General features: G+C 43.4%; 1 protein-coding gene across 1 annotated transcript in view; it reads right to left on the reverse strand.

The window, feature by feature from the left end:
• The window catches only part of kcnh8 (potassium voltage-gated channel, subfamily H (eag-related), member 8), a 50,392-nt gene that overhangs the window by 3,318 nt on the left and 31,139 nt on the right, over positions 1–15,935 (reverse strand). Inside the window, exons 9-15 of the mRNA XM_041955110.1 lie at positions 12,944–13,143; positions 10,464–10,713; positions 5,618–5,832; positions 4,290–4,328; positions 2,883–3,151; positions 2,032–2,147; positions 1,671–1,750 (exon numbers count right to left, since the gene is read on the reverse strand). Of these exons, the coding sequence (XP_041811044.1) occupies positions 1,671–1,750; positions 2,032–2,147; positions 2,883–3,151; positions 4,290–4,328; positions 5,618–5,832; positions 10,464–10,713; positions 12,944–13,143 (1,169 nt within the window). The remainder of the gene's footprint in view (positions 1–1,670; positions 1,751–2,031; positions 2,148–2,882; positions 3,152–4,289; positions 4,329–5,617; positions 5,833–10,463; positions 10,714–12,943; positions 13,144–15,935) is intronic.

Genomic DNA, 15,935 nt, shown 5'->3' on the forward strand with positions numbered 1-15,935 from the left:
GTGTATTTGCGGTGAACTGTATGCGAGGGTATCCTGTGTCCTGTGCCTCAGTCTTATAAGTGCAATTACTCAAACGCTGCGGCTCTCCTGTATAGCTGCATGTTATGATTTCCACGACACGGCACAAAGGTCACCATGTTAGGCCTCTCTTTAACTGTTAACACCTTATTCAGCTCCCACTAGAATAAACCCTTCACTGGCATAGATGTAGCATTAAGGCTAAAGGTCAAAGGGTAAAGCTAAGAGGTCACAGGGCAGAGCTGGTTTATTACTGTGTTCACACAATTTATTGTTCATTAAGTCATTTTGTGCGGCTCAGGTCAGAATCAGTGAAGAAATATGTCTTGTTTTTTTGTTCAGATTGGCCACGTTTAATGTTTACAGTTGTAATTTGTGTCTTTTCATTCAAAGGCAGGGGCACTGGTCTCTAAGGGCCCTTGCTCATCGATTTTGACAAAAAGAATGAGAAAGGTTGTCGTTGTGTTTTAAGAAAAATTATGCTGCCAACCAACATAGCTGACCCATGCAAGCCTGAATTTCTTGCCTGCATTTTTTGTTGTTTTTCACAGGTGTGTGAACAGTGACTATTACCTACAGACGGTGCAACAAACATTGGAGTGGATCATTAGCTTGTTTTCTGTTGATAAGTAAAATATGCATGGGTTGAACCCACCAGGATTGGCAGCAAGTCTGTACGTCAAAATAAGAAATACGTCTTTCAGCTATGCTGCATGCATACGTAGCTCACAATGTCCTCACTTGTCATTTGTATTTGTGTTTGTGCAGAGAGCAGACAGGGTTTAAACCAACACCCCCTTTTCATCTCCTGTGGTGACCTGTGTGGTTGGATCCAAGTGAGGATTAACAACCTACAAGACCATGCTGAGAGACTTCCTGTCAAACACCGGTAACCCACAGAGACACAGAAAGGACAGCAGCGCCAGTGTGTATAACTGTGACGGCGTTGTGCCATCGCTTTTCACACGGCCTATTTTCATCCCTTTCACCTGATTTTCTTTTTGTTTCTACTCTTAAAGGTGTCTGTCTTTTCCCCTTTTCCTCTCCATTTACTTCTCCCCGTGTCTCTTTTTTTTCTCTCTGCCTCTATCTGTTCATCCCCAGATCCAGACTGAGGCTTAGCAGGAGGAAGCAAACACTCCTCCTCCTCACCTGCCAAAAGTCTAATGTCAATTTAGCCACCCGCCAATCAAAACCATAGGATACAGCACGAGAGGCTGTGTGTGTGTGAACGGATTATTTCAAGCTGGACAATGACCACTGAAGTCTATAAAGCATCCAAATATGATACTGTACCGTAGAAGTGTTAACGTCCATAACCCAAAGAGTGACAAAATACATTCGTCGAATTGCCAACAAAAACTATTGTGACTTTCATACCTCACACACATATGAGTTTGACTGAAATGACAAAAGATTATTGGTCCTCTATGTCCTGCTGTAAAAAAATAAGCCACATTGTTTATGTCACTTTATTTTTCAGCTTTTTGCTTCACCACTTCTCTCAATCCTTTCACACGTCTTGTGCCTGACATGCTGATAATATAGCCATATGGCATGTGCTTACCTGAGCTCACCTGTCTGTGTCTCTATCTGTCTCTCTCTCTTACACACACACACACACACAAACACACACACACTCAGAGTCTTACCTGCTGGTCGAGGCGTTGCAGTTGTCCTCTGGTCTCCTCTGCTTTAGCTGCTAGCTCCGCTGTGCTGATCTGCAGCATATCTGTGACACAAATGAGCAAGTTACAAGTCACTTCGAGTGCCGGATGAGAGCTACAAATTCACACCCGGGAGTTACTGCGACATGGCAGCTGATAAATAGTTCAGACGTTGACAGAAAGTGCAAATTCACATTAACCACCATCGTTAAACAACAGTGCTGCAGGGATACGGATGTGAACATTTTTCACTTCACCGGGATGTGGTGAAGTTTCAGGGACTGTAAATGGTATTCGGTAATATTTGAGAGGTAAATGGCTGTGTGCTGTGGGGAGGGCGGGGCACCTGTGGCAGATGCTGAGGCACTGGTTGGTTCGTTGACGGGACAGCTTTGGCTGGTAGAGAAGGAGAAGGCCAGGGAACTTTCCGTCCCCTCACTGTCTTCAGTACCGTCCACTATCCTGCAGAGAGACCAGAGAATGTGTGTGGGAAAGATTGCTTCTGATGACATAATAATTATCAATTAATTATTTCTCGGATTTTACATTTTATATTATAAATCTTGTGCTTTCATGACCTCAAAGGTATAGTTCAACATTTTGGGAAATGCATGTATTTGCTTTCTTGCCAAGAGAAGATAGATACTACTCTCATGTCTGTGCTGTTAATATAAAGCTGCAGCCAGAGGACTCTTAGCTTAGCTTAGCATAAAGGCTGGAAACAGAGGGAAACAGCTAGCCTCCCTACTAGCAACTCTAAAACTCACTAATTAACACGTTAAATCGTTTTTTTTTATCCATACAAAAAAGAAAAAAAATGACAGTTTGTAGTTTTTACAGCTTTACTGTACACTTGCTAAGATAGCTGTTACTCCCTGTTTATGGTCTTTATGCTAAGCTACGCGATGTCTCATTACGATTCTCATTTTGTGGTTTGTAGCAGCTAGAAGAGCCGCCTCACAGGTCAGAGGTGAGGATTTGAATGTCGGCAAAAACTTTATTCATGTTCCCAGAAGAGCGTGTTTGAATGAATCTGATTTAAATCCCTCTCATAACTGTGCTGCAAAGTATATCTAGTGAAAGGTTCCCAGCCCAGTTTGTATGTGATGTACTAAAGGGCGACAAAAATAGATATAACACAGAGTCACAGAAACGCAGGCCTACACATGCAGGCAAATCAGCGGCGGTCACATTCACCTGGGGCTGAGGTTGGAGGGGTCTAACGTGGTGAGAGTAATTTCCTGGATCTTCCTCCGAGACCTCCCGGAGCTCTGTCCCGTGGTCTTCTGGCTCAGTGGAGACTTCCCAGCCGTGTCCCTGAGGTCCGCCGGCTGGCTCCGCTCTGAGGACAGAAGTACAGACGTGGCCTCGTCTTCCTCCTCCTCGTCCTCTTCCTCATGTCGCCCCTGTGCCTCGACGATGGGCGGATATCCCTGAACCACTCGTCCGTTCCTTCCCGCCCCTGACTGGAAGTAACATGACAAAATAAAGCACGTGAAGAGAGCCAAATATCAATCGCCTGTGATTCGAGTTCATTTTGAAATGCGACCTTTGAGCGTGGATGCTGGGAGAACTTTTGGAGATGACATAGCTACGGAAAAAGCAGAGAGCTGACATGAAATTAAAATCTATTCATGTTGATTTGAGTCATCTGGAGCATCAGGCTCGATGATGGCAAAGTTAAATGCCTCTTCTTCTTTTTTTTAAAAGAAAACAGCAATTCTGGCTAATTTTTCAGCTTCTTCTAAAGATGCTGAAAAGACTAAGCTGCGTTTGTACAGTTAATACCATGACCCTGAAGCACACAGAGGTGTTGTCAATACATAGACGTGCACTAATGGCCTCTAATTGCAAGAAACAGACCACTCAGCTAGATTTATGAGCGACAAGGCCGGAAAAAAAATCCCCAGATCAACATTTTAGACTGAAACTGTGACCTGCAGAATGAGGAAGACAACACCACTGAACTCTGACATCAGTCTTAATAAACCTATGTCCCCTTTTGTCGAGGGTCTGCACTTGTGCCACATTTCCTGGACGCTGGTCAACCGTAAGACGAGGATACACTCAGGTCGTAACAGAAATAAGGCGCGCAGTGACCTATTGATCAGCGGCCTACGACCCAACCTCCTCAGAGGAGACCCAGCGTGGGGTTAATGGCTCCGACAGCTGCACTGATTGTTCTGCAAATATCTGACTACAGATGATTATATTTGCGTTATTTGTGCAGATTCTCAGCATTCACAGGGCAGCCTGAGGGCATGCAGAGCATTTCATCTGCCCCTGCTCTGGAGCAGCCATGATTTAATGACTGCTAACTCATTCTTTGCAGAATTGATCTTCCTCCTCCCTCAACCTCCCCCCCCCCCCCAAAAAAAAAAAAAGAATCATTAAGTCTAAAAGAGAGACTGAGTCCATTATCAGTGTTGGAGGTCTGCTGCCGGGTCGCCCTGCAGACTTTTCACAGGGACAGAAAAATTGATCTGAGGTCGAGCGTTAATTTCAATTTCATTGTTATTTTCTATCGCAGGCTGATTAAATCGTGGTCTGGTATCAACATCAGTGTTTGCGTGTGTGTGTGTGTGTGTGTGTGTGGTCTGTTACCTGAGTATCTAGAGCTGTTGTAGACAGTCTGGCCTTAACCTGGAAGAGAGCCAGAGAGATGATATAAAGTGAATGAACTGCAGGATGGAGCAATCAACATGCGCCCTTCCTTTTCTCAGTTTTAAATCACAGACGAGCTGCTTCACAATGCTCAGCAGTTTATTTATTTACAAAGTGGACACATGGATGTAATACATGACTCTGCAGCATGCTGTGATCCAGTGACAAAAAATAAGTCACCTCAGCTCACTGGTACTATTGTGTTGTGTTCACAGACAGTCTGGTAATATCCAAACAGTGATATTAACCTCCAAACACATCCTCCACCCTGAGCTCACTCCTTCCTCCTGTCTTCATTTTAACTCTGTCCTGAGATCTGGGTTGCCCCTCTTTATATTAGCTCCACCTAAAAGCCCTGCAGCAGGTAGTGTGTCTGTGTGTGTGTGTGTGTGTGTGTGTGTGTGTGTGTGTGTGTGTGTGTGTGTGTGTGTGTGTGTGTAAGTGGGCCAGTGGTGTTTGGGCTGGATAGACAGAAACATCTGACTGTAATTATAGCAGCAGAGCTCCTCCAACTTCCCCCTGCTATTTTTGCCCTCTCTCTCTCTCTCTCTCTCTCTCTCTCTCTCTCACACACACACACACAGACACACACACACACACACACACACACACACACACACAAACACACACACACACATATACAGTCTTCTTATTTTAAAGTTTTTCCCTTTTACACCAGCCAAAGTCCATTTTTTATGTTCCCAACTCCGGCCTTCCTTGCCTCCCTTCCTCCTCCCACTCGAGCCATCGCTCATTCTCACACATTATTACAGCACTTTGATTCATAATCCTGAGAAATTGGCAAGTGTGTGTAAAGTGCTCCCCATTACTCTTTGGGCTCATTAATCCTGTTTTTTTCTGTCCAATACAAAAAAAGAAAAGAAAACAGCAACTCTGAGGGTTCATGTAGATTATTAAAAGAAGGCTAAAGATTTGAAGAAAAAAGTGGTCTGGACCTAAAGTGCTAAAGACATTTGATTAGTTTTTTTTTTTATTTCTTCAAGATATCTCATTTAGGTTTCAATTTCCTCTTAACTTTTGATTAGCGGAACCTTTTTTTTGGTCAACATCACAAGTGGACCTTCAGTGATCGTTGTCCTCTTGCAGCATGAAACATAAGAACTTTTAGATGAAATCAAGGTGAAAATCAGTTTAACCAGTCTGCTCCTTTTAGAAAAATCTGTGTATTTTCAGGATAAAATGTGCTAAAATCAATGAGCCTCAGCCATACTGTAATAACACAGCAGAGACAGTACACTTGGACTCACATGTGTCTCGTGTCCCTCCCTCAAGTTATATGTGAGGTCCTGCTGGATGTCCTGGACGAAGTGGTGCGAGTATTCAGGGTAGAGGTCCAGCACCTCGTACAGCCCCTTCAGGTTAATACACTGCAGGTCACAGTAGGTCAGGGCTTTCACATCCGCATTGGTTTTTATCACTCGGTCATCTAAGGACAGGTTCGCCCCGATCAGGTCGCCTTTACCTGCTCAGAAAGAGACACGGACAAGGTGGGTCAGAATAAGGGTCAGAGTATGGTGTTTATTCTCCGTTAAAAGGGGTTGAGGATGCATGAATCTGTGGAGTCTCTGCAACATGTTTCAGATCTTCCATTTATTAGAGTCTCTGAGAGAGCACTCAGGTTGGAGAGGGTTTTGGAGCAGCATGATGCTGAGGCATTAGGAAGACCACCTGTTCAGTCAAGACCCCATCCAAGTCCTCATGTCAGCAAGCATCTGCTGCAGATGTGTTTCTAAGATAGACTGATAGACTCCAGAGGTGTTGTTCTGTACCTGGCCCTCTGACAAAGCCTTATTAATCCTTCTCTGTTATTAATAACGCCAATAAAGGGCTCGAGTAGAATCCACCAAGTCTGCAGCTGTAAATATTAATATGTTTCATAAAAATGGATCATAAAAAAAGGAGGCTAAACACCAGCAAAAGGGTTTTTTTCACAGCCTGGCAACCCAAAACATGTTCTCATTAATCACTTAAAACTGATCTAAGAAGCATTAATAAACAATTTATAAAGCATGAATATGGTACCAGTATTAATTTAGCTATCTTGAGACCACTACGGCTGGAAGTTTGGTTTGAGTTTCTCTGAATGAGGACCACTAGCAGCCATAACTGAGGCAAACATGAGGAAATAAAATTAGCATCGGAACTGTCATCCCAACATCATTTAAGGTCACTGTAATTAAGGCTCTTGCCAACTGAGGCTGTTGACGACTGAAACTCAACCTCTCGCAGCTCTTTTCACCACATGTTACAACAAAGAGCAGCTGACAGCAAGCCTTTCGATTGTGTGTTTGCATTAACGTCTGCTGCTTGTTTAACCGTTGCCACCGATCTGTCAGACGACTTAATAATTAAAGCACAGCAGAGCAATAACTTGGTCACGCAAAAGAGGTGAAACTCAAGTAATAAGAGGTGTTGTTGGAGAGCAAATCACTAAATACCACCTTAAAAACAAAACTAGACCAGGACTAAGAAGACTGGGAGTGAACAGAAAAATCACTGTTTACAGTCTGTGATTATTATTTATGAAATATAATGAGTCTCATTGCTTTTAGTAAAGTTCACTGTGTGAATGTTCTCAGCGAGTTTCCTGTTCTCTGGATACATACAGGACAAAACTAAGTACCTCGTTAGTGTTAATGCCCCTTTAACAGTGATAAAATATTCATTATGCTCGTTGTGAACTGTGAATGCAGCTCAATTACACCGAGGCTGATGGAGCGGCGGTCGTGACTGTTCTTATCCCCCCACCTTCCTCTCCTGCTGTCTCTCCGTCCACTCCTCTCTTCAGTCATTGCTCCTCTCTCCCTCTCTGATTCCTGATTTCTCACCCCTCCCGCTACACCAAACCCTTTGTCTTTGTCCTCTTTCGCCCATCTGTCTCCCCCTCCTCCCTGCCCTCTCTGTTCTCTTTCCCTTTCTTGCCTTGTTTCTTTCTCTTCCCCTCTCCATCCACTTTCGTTCGTTCGTTCCTTTTTTTCTTCCATGGTTTCCTCTGTTTTTGTTCTTTCTTTCCTCCTTTCTTTCCTTCATTCCATTTTTCTCCCTTGCTCCATTCCTACCTTCCTTCTTCCCTGTTTCTTCCTTCCTTCTCTGCTCACTGATGTTTGTTTCCTCTCTTCTCTATTGTCCTTCTCTTCCTTTCCCGTTCCATTTTACTCCTTCCCTTGTTTCCCATGTTTCCTTTGCTTCCCTGTTTTTCTTTCTTCTGTTCTTCCTATTTTCATCACTTTTTTCCTTCCTCACTTTGTGTTTCTTCTCTTTCTTTCATTCCCGTCTCCTAGTTTTGCTTCCTGCCTTCCTTCCTGTTTTCTTTGCCTTCCTAACTCTTCTTACCTCAGCTCAGCTACATTCTCTTCTGTTTTTTGACCTCACTCTCCTCAATTTTCCTCCACCCTTCCTTTGTTTCTCTTATGCCTTCCTGCTCTGCTCCCTCTCTCACTCTGTATTTAACTTTATGTTACTTGCCTCCTTCTTCTCGCTCTGCTCCCCTCCTCTTTTTTCACACTCCTTCTACCCCCTGACTTTTGTTTCATTTGTGTCAGATATTTCTCCTCATCCTCTCGCTGCCTCCATCTCTTGTCTCTCAACATGGCCTCCCTCGCTCTCACCCACTCTCCATTATGTGGTACTGAGCTGTGGCTGTGGACTCGCAGTGTGACAAGGAAGAGGGGGGGTGGAGAGACACCAACACAGAGAAAGAGAAACAGGAAGAGAGGAAGAGGAGCTTTTTTCTCCTTCATCAGACACTCAATGTCAGCCTGACCTTCTGCACAGTCAGCAGGCGAGCACAGAGACAATGCTCTCTGCCCGTCAATCCTACACAAACACACACACGCACACACACACATGTGCACCCACCCACACACACACCACTCTGTACACCAGTAAACAATTCCTCCTACTTCGTACACACACATACACACACACACCCAAACAAAAACAATATTTTTTTTCAACAGAGCGCTTGCATGCAGGTGCTGAGACGAACAGGTAGGCACACTTTGTACACACACACACATACACACACACACACAAACGCAATAACAGAGATCGAGATGAAGATTACAAGTACCGCAACAACAGAGAAAAAGTGATGGATGGAGTTTCAGACTCTCTTCTTTCTCTCAGCTTTCGCTGACTCACTTACGCACACACACGCTTTCCTGGCGCGCACACACACACACGCTTGTGCCAGATTGGTCTATAACTCTGTGTCATGAAGGTCAGATAGCAAAAGCCATGAAGATCACTCAGGACAAGAGGTTCTGTCGCACAGCAGATGTGCGTGGCTGAGAATACATCCAGACCGAGGGCAGTTTGCATCATATTTCAGATTCATTCTGCACCAAGATCCATGTGTGATATCTGTGGTGCTTTTTCACTGCAGCCCCAAACCTTCACACAAACTGTGAGGAAGGTTTTAAGTCACTGAGCATTCAAAAGCAGGTGCAAGTTTATATGGATTCACTGAAATAAGGTTGTGATGGTGTCAAGAGAGTATCTGCAGCGTTGGATTTGTTGCAAAAATATTTTTTTCAAGCATGTGTTTTACGAAGATGAGAACAGCAACAACTGGAGAAACACTGGAAAGATACTTCTGCCAATATACATTTGTCATTTCAAGGAATAGTCAACATTTTGCGTAACGCCAACAAGTTGTGGTTTTACAGGGGATTGTGCCAAACTATTTCTTGGCTGGTTGCAGAGACAGTTAATAGAAATCAGTCAAACAAACATGTCAATTAGTGAGCTTCAGGGGTGCTGGTAGGCCGACTCTGGGCAGGCAAGCTGCTCCTGAGGTAACCAGCTGCTGGCTTCATGTCATGTTTCTTCTCATCTAACCCTCGGCAAGAAAGCGAACAGACAGATTTCCCAAAATGTCAAATTATTCCTTAAATAGCAGATTATTTTGTGATCTGCAAACTGTTGCAGATCACAAAAAATGATAACATAGAAAAAAAACCAAGCACCAACTCTGTGATCTACCTCCTGAGCCAGAGCTGCCCCTTCCGCATCCTTTTTATATAATTTCATCTATTTTTCCTTTCATTAAAACTTCACGTAACGACTCCTTGTGCACAACCCTCTTTAAAAATGATGACTATTATAATTGTATGAATAAATAAGTAACTTTGTTAGTTTGAGCTGAATTGCAGCTTTAGCAACTGTTTTGGAACCTCGTTCCTCCATTAATGAGAAGCCAATTTCTATTTTAGCATCACTACACTTTTTCTTTTTGGAATCTCTTGATTTCAGAGAAATACACCTTTTATATTACTCTTGTAGAATGAACAGAAGTCAGTGCTGGCAGCTGATACTGTAATTAGCTGCTGCCTTAGTAAATCAAACACTCATTTAACACTGCAAATGAAAGTGCACACAAATTGGCCCTGGGTGCCATGTAAAGACTGATTTCAACTATACCCGCCATGGACTGGACAGGGCAGCACTGAACCGGCCTAAACTGGATGGAAGTGAAATTACCAAACTCCGGTGAATGGGCTGGACTGAATTGGACAACACAGATTAAAGTGGACAGGACTGAATTACAATCTATATAACAGACTCTAGCATACTCAGCTGGACAACCTGTATGGACAATCCTGTGTTGCTCTGAATGGATTAGTGGTATATAATACAAAACAAACAGCAGCGGCTGAATGTTTGCGTCTGTTTTGACGTCTGCCTGTCAGCTCTGCTCACCTTTACTTTCCAGTAATTATTGACACCGGTATGTCATCCAGCATCACTTAAAGCTTTGGAAACGAAGACTTTTGCAGGCACAGCTGAAGGCTAGAACATGTTAATAAAATGCCATCTAACTGGAGTTGACTTTATTGGAGTTTAATAAGAACAGGTTCTGAGAATGAGCTATAGCCTTTAGGACACTGTAATGCTGTTATTTCTACACAGTGGGCTCATTTACAGCACCAGCTTTAACACAATGAGCTGCACTGAGCTTTATTATGAAGCTTGCTGCTGGGAGTTTTGTCTTTGTAAAACTATAATGATGGCACAGAGGTATTCTTGCTCCTCCTACCACGCCCCACTCCTCCTCCCCCCCCCCCCCGTCCCCTCCATGCTTTATCGTACCCAGGATGGCCAGCACCATGCCATCTTTCAGCACCTCCATGGACCCCGAGCAGACGAAGAAGATGGCCTGGAGAGCGTCGCCCTGTCGGAGGAGGTACTCTCCGGGAGCGCAGAAGGAGGTCTTGATGTGCAGCGACAGGGAGCGCAGGCAGCCGCGACTGGCAGAGGCAAACAGCGACAGCTCCAGGATCTCCTTGTTAAGGTGCATGGTGATGTCGGATCGCAGCTCGTCCGGGAAGTCCTTCAGAAGCTGTGAAGATGATGGGATGGAGAAAGGCAGAGAATGAGACAGGAGACGCAGGCAAGAGGGAGGAGAGGCGTGACAGCTGGGAAAATACAACCATGCTGCAACTGATTACATTTCCAGCCTTGGCTGCCTTTGCTTTGATTCCTAAGGTATTGCACTATAGGAAACTTCAGTGCAAGTCAAGCTAAGTTTATTAACACGGCCCAAATCAATAGTTTGGCTCGGAGGGTTTTACAATCTTCACAACACAAGGCACCCTATATCTTTAGACCCTTAATTCAAAAAGGAAAAGCCTTTAGAAACTTGCCTCTTCCAGGACACTTAATATACATATATATATATAGAAACTAAAGACAAATAGCATGATTGGTTTTCTTTGTGTGATGATGAATATAGAGAATATCTGAGAAGAAGGTGCTTTGGGTCAGAGCCTGGAAAACTGATATTAACCCAAAGGCCCTTCAGGATAAACACGTCTGTGTGAAAGACACTATGAATCATCAACACTTCTAATACGCTCCCGTAAAATCCACATAACATTCACAGTTGCAACACACACAACATAAACCATAAAATATGATGTGGTGGAATCCTTATCACAGTTTTTTTAAGTCAACACATTGCATGCCATCTATCTGTCTGTCTCTTTATCACAACGAAGATCTGGGTATCACCGAGTCGATCAATGAGTCGTCAGTGCCGGGCTGACTTTAATCAACAGGCCCATCTATAATTCATCTGTCTGGGATTCATCACTCCATCTGAGCGCTGCTCTGCGCTCTGACAGCTGTCTCGCAGGCATTCGCAGCCTGGAGGGAGCCGGAGCTGCTATTAGACTACTAACTGGTTGCCTCTGTTTGGCTGGGCTCTTGCTCGCCCTCCTCTTTCTGTTTGTTGTCTCTAAGCAGTCCTCTTGCAAGCCTCGCTCTCTCCCCACCTGTCTCCATTTTCCTGTTTATGTTCATTTGTATTATTTATATGTGTCAATTTCTGGCATTTAACAGACTTTTCTGTCGGACACCTGAATCCTGCAGTAAGTGCCACCATAGTGCCACCATGACATAAGTTCAAATCCTTCATGTCCTTAAAAAAAAGTATCAGTACACAGAACTGTCATTTCGCAGTACGTCAAGGTGAAGTTGTACTTTATGTCCTGCTGGATAGTTAAATGTTCTTGCATTTTGCATTTTGCAGCAAAGTAACTAAAAGCAAACAAGTAAATGTAGTGGAGTAAAAAGTACAATATTGCCCTCTGAAGTGTTTGAGGTAATGAGGTAATGGTGATTGAGCCACCACTGATGAAAGTATTGCAAAATCAATAAGTTTGCAGTGTCACAAATTGGGTGTCTGTCTTGATATTCCTGCTAAACATGTTGGATTAAGTTACTGCCAATGCAAAGCAAACATTTCCTCCTGCTGCAGCTTCACATTAAAAGCATTTAGCTGGCAGAACACTGACTTCTATTATGAAGCAGTCACAAGTTTGGCAGTGAGCTTTGCACTTATCATCAAATCATCAAAAATGCATCTGCAAAACAAATGATTTTGGCATTTTCTGCACTTTCTGACAGCGGGTCAGTTTGAAATATTGCAGGAAGTAATGTAACAAGAAGGAAGAGCCACAGTGAGACAGATGATGAAGAGCTGCAAGTGACTGCGACCTGTAGCATTAAACCACATACCGAAGCCACCAACTCAACCAGGACTGAAATCTCAAGGATTACAACTTGCAAGCATAATGCTTGTGTGAATATACTCAGTTATTTTACACCACTGCCTTAGACTAAGTGTAATGTCCTGTTGTCCCTGCTTCTTGATATCCCACATCTTCAATTTCTGTATTATTTCCTTGTACTTGGCACATAACACGAGTCTGACTTCAACCACTACAAGCAATCTAGAAAGAAGTTGGGTTTAAAGCTGTGAATCTAAAGGTTAAAAAGTATCCTGTCACCCACAAATGACCATGTGAGACAGAGAAGTGACGTCTTCATTTTTCATCCTCGTCCCCTGTCGTTTCCTTGTCAGTCGGTGCCAAGGAAAACATCACGCTCTCACACTGTGCAGGATCATGTAGTATCGATCTAATGATGAGTTTGAACGTGGATGATATGCAATGAGTGAGAAGCATGTGATCTTTCAAATGCATTATTGATCCTATATGCTGTGATGCCCGCTGTCAAAAAGATAGGTTAACTGAAAAAGGAGGAGAAGGAATTCGAGTTTGTGGTACCTCGTTACAGTCGATGCCGTTGTTGACCGACCAGGTCGTTTGAAAATACTCCAACATTCGCTGTTTGAGGCTCTGTGGCAGATGGTGGACACGTATGAAGTCCTTAAGGTCTTTGGTTCTGGTGTGGTACTGGGACCAGCGTGAGTACATCCTCTGGATAATGGCTGTCACATTACCAAAGACCAAGGCGTGCATCAGCGCTGCAGGTATAAAGAGGGAGAGCAGAGGGATTAGGGAGAGTTCGACAGGGAAGACGTAATGGAGCAAAACATGAATGAAATAGAGGAAAGCCATTGTCAAGACAGGGAACCCAAATAGGAAAACTTTTTGGAAGCTATTTTAATAGCAGCAGCTCGGCACCAGCAGAGAAATATCTTTGTAAACCGCAAACGTGACAGTGCCAGAGTGTGGGAAGAGGAGCAGCGGGGGTTGTTTCAGCAACAGTAACGAGTGCGGTGCAACATTAATGGTGTGACTGGGATTTGCACTCAGACCACCTGCCTGCTCCAACCAGGTCTATGGCGCAGTGACAGAAACAACAAGGTGCAGTCATGTTCTGTTAGATTTCACGTCTTTACATCCAAACACATCTCCGCAAAATCCCACAGACTCCTGCTAGTTTATGATGCTTTGCAGTCTGCAGAACTTTCATTGTCCGGCCCGCCCTGATTGGTCCCTCATTATCCTCCCCTCTCTAGAAAATGTAGTGTGTGTTGCCCTCGTTCAGTGCCAGTTCATCCTTGTGCCGTGTGTCAAGCTTTCTAGTCTGTTCCCTTGTGCTTCATTCTCCTGGTGTTTTTGGATCTTTGCCGTGTTTTCCCAGCCCTTGCCACATTTTTCGACTTTCGATTCTTGGCTGCTCCTTGACAGATTTGCTATTTGCTATGTATTCCTGTGTCCCTGCTTGTAAGTGGAATAGGCTGTATGATGGCCTCCATGTTCTATTGATGAAAAGCAACATTAACTTGACGTATCAAGAGTGAAAATACACAGTGTAGTAAAATGGTCCCTGTCAGTGTTCAACTATTACATTTAATGTTTTTGGAGTATATTATTAATGTATATGTTGTGGAATACACTATAATGTGTATGTTGCCTTTTACTGCTGCTGATGAAGATTTAGCTCATTTTTACTACTTTACATACTATTGGATAGTTTAATCTACAGCAACACATCAAATTCTATGAGATCATTATATGTTTGCAATGTCTTTGTCCTGTGAGAACCACGTATCTCTCAAAAGTCAAGCTCAGAAAAAGCGCCCTGTTTTCAGCTTTGCGTTGGTTTTGTAATTGTTTATTTAGTTTAAGAAGTCAGAGCCTTTTATTCAACCCACCAAGGGACGCTTAATTCTTCGGTTCATCAGAAAAATTAAACATGACCAAATTTGATGATACATACTTTTCACTGGTTGGGAAGTGTATGAACAATTGTAATATCGAAAGTAACTAGTAACTGTCAGACAAACGTAGTGGAGTAAAAATTAAGTGGAGTAGAAGTACGAAGTTGCATAAAGTGGAAATACTCAAGTAAAGTACCTCAAATTTGTAAATGAGTAAAAGTACTTAGTTTACTAAGTGCAAATGCAGACCCGATTTCTGAAACCCTGTTTGGATACAAACATCAAATATCTCTTCCCTGTACATATCATTAAACATGATCCTTATTGGAAGCTGTCGGTTTCTGTGATAAAACAAAGAAACCAGTCAACCAGCTAAATATTTCATTTCTGTTCATGTCTTGCACTTCCCAGACAAGAACATGAGCATCAGGACTGAGAGGAGCCGGTTTGATTGGTATGACAGGTACCTGCCATTTATACGCCCACAGACATGTATTCTATCTGACTATCTGATTCAGTTTCCAGCTGTGTCACACACATCTGGACATGAATGCATTGAACACAGGCCACATGTCAGAGTGACTGCAGGGCCACTGACCCTTTTTTTCTGACGTGTGTGCTTTTAAGTCACAGCATTCAGCATTGATGACATGAGCTACTGTTAATTCTTTTAAGGCATGCAGTTATTCATAGATTAAACTGTATAGTAGAATAAACTTTCATTCTAATGAGGCAATAATCCACTTCCTTCCACAACACTTGACGAATGCTATGCTATAAATATCAACAGGTGCTGTGTGTTAGCTTTCATTCTGCGTTAACACACAGGGGACGGCATACAGAGTGGTGACTGCTACTGCCCCCAGGCAGCCAGAGACATTTAACATTTAGCTGAACCAGAGTGGGGAGTGTCCTCTGGGGAAACCCCGCCACGGTGACCTCTCTTCACCCCCCAAAAAACCAAACCCCATGTAACAATCCAGTTTAAACAGGACCAGACCATCTTGCAAAGATCTGTTTAATATACTTCACGCGTGCCAGTGGATTACAACGTGTTTTCTTTGCCCACAGATGACCTTTCAGTACAAGTGACAGGCCAGGGAGGAAATACCTGACTGTAATATAGTGTGACGTATGTCCGTCTGTTTATTCCCTGTCAAGTCTATAGTAATATTACCGTCCACCCTTAGTGATCACCTTGCTGTGTTTTTTCATCCTGCAGTTACTTTACTTTTCACAGTTTTGTACATGCTGTTCGTTTTTGTAAATATTGTTTTTGACCATGAGGATAATCACCTCAGTGTCTTAGATAACTGTTAGAGATGTTAGATGGCCACTCTGTGGAGATCTGCAGTTTCTCCTCCTTTTTTCTTGGCTTTTGTGCTCCTGTGTTATCCTTCCTTTTCTCTCTCGTCTGTCTCTCCCTTGTCTGTCTAGTGGAGTGACATCACTGCAGGGTGTGGTCGACAGGCTGGGCCAGCCTCCTCACTGATTGAGCACAGGTGTGCTCAATCATTCCATCCAGAACACCTGACCACACAGTATATCAACCCCTTACATCCAACCAGTATCCGTTGAGTTGTCTGCCTACCAGTGTGGTGACAACCAGACCTGTCGTGTGCTGTGTTTATCTGTCTGCTTTTGTTTGT

Source organism: Chelmon rostratus, chromosome 16 (assembly GCF_017976325.1).
Source record: "Chelmon rostratus isolate fCheRos1 chromosome 16, fCheRos1.pri, whole genome shotgun sequence".
Taxonomy (NCBI): Eukaryota; Metazoa; Chordata; class Actinopteri; order Chaetodontiformes; family Chaetodontidae; genus Chelmon; species Chelmon rostratus.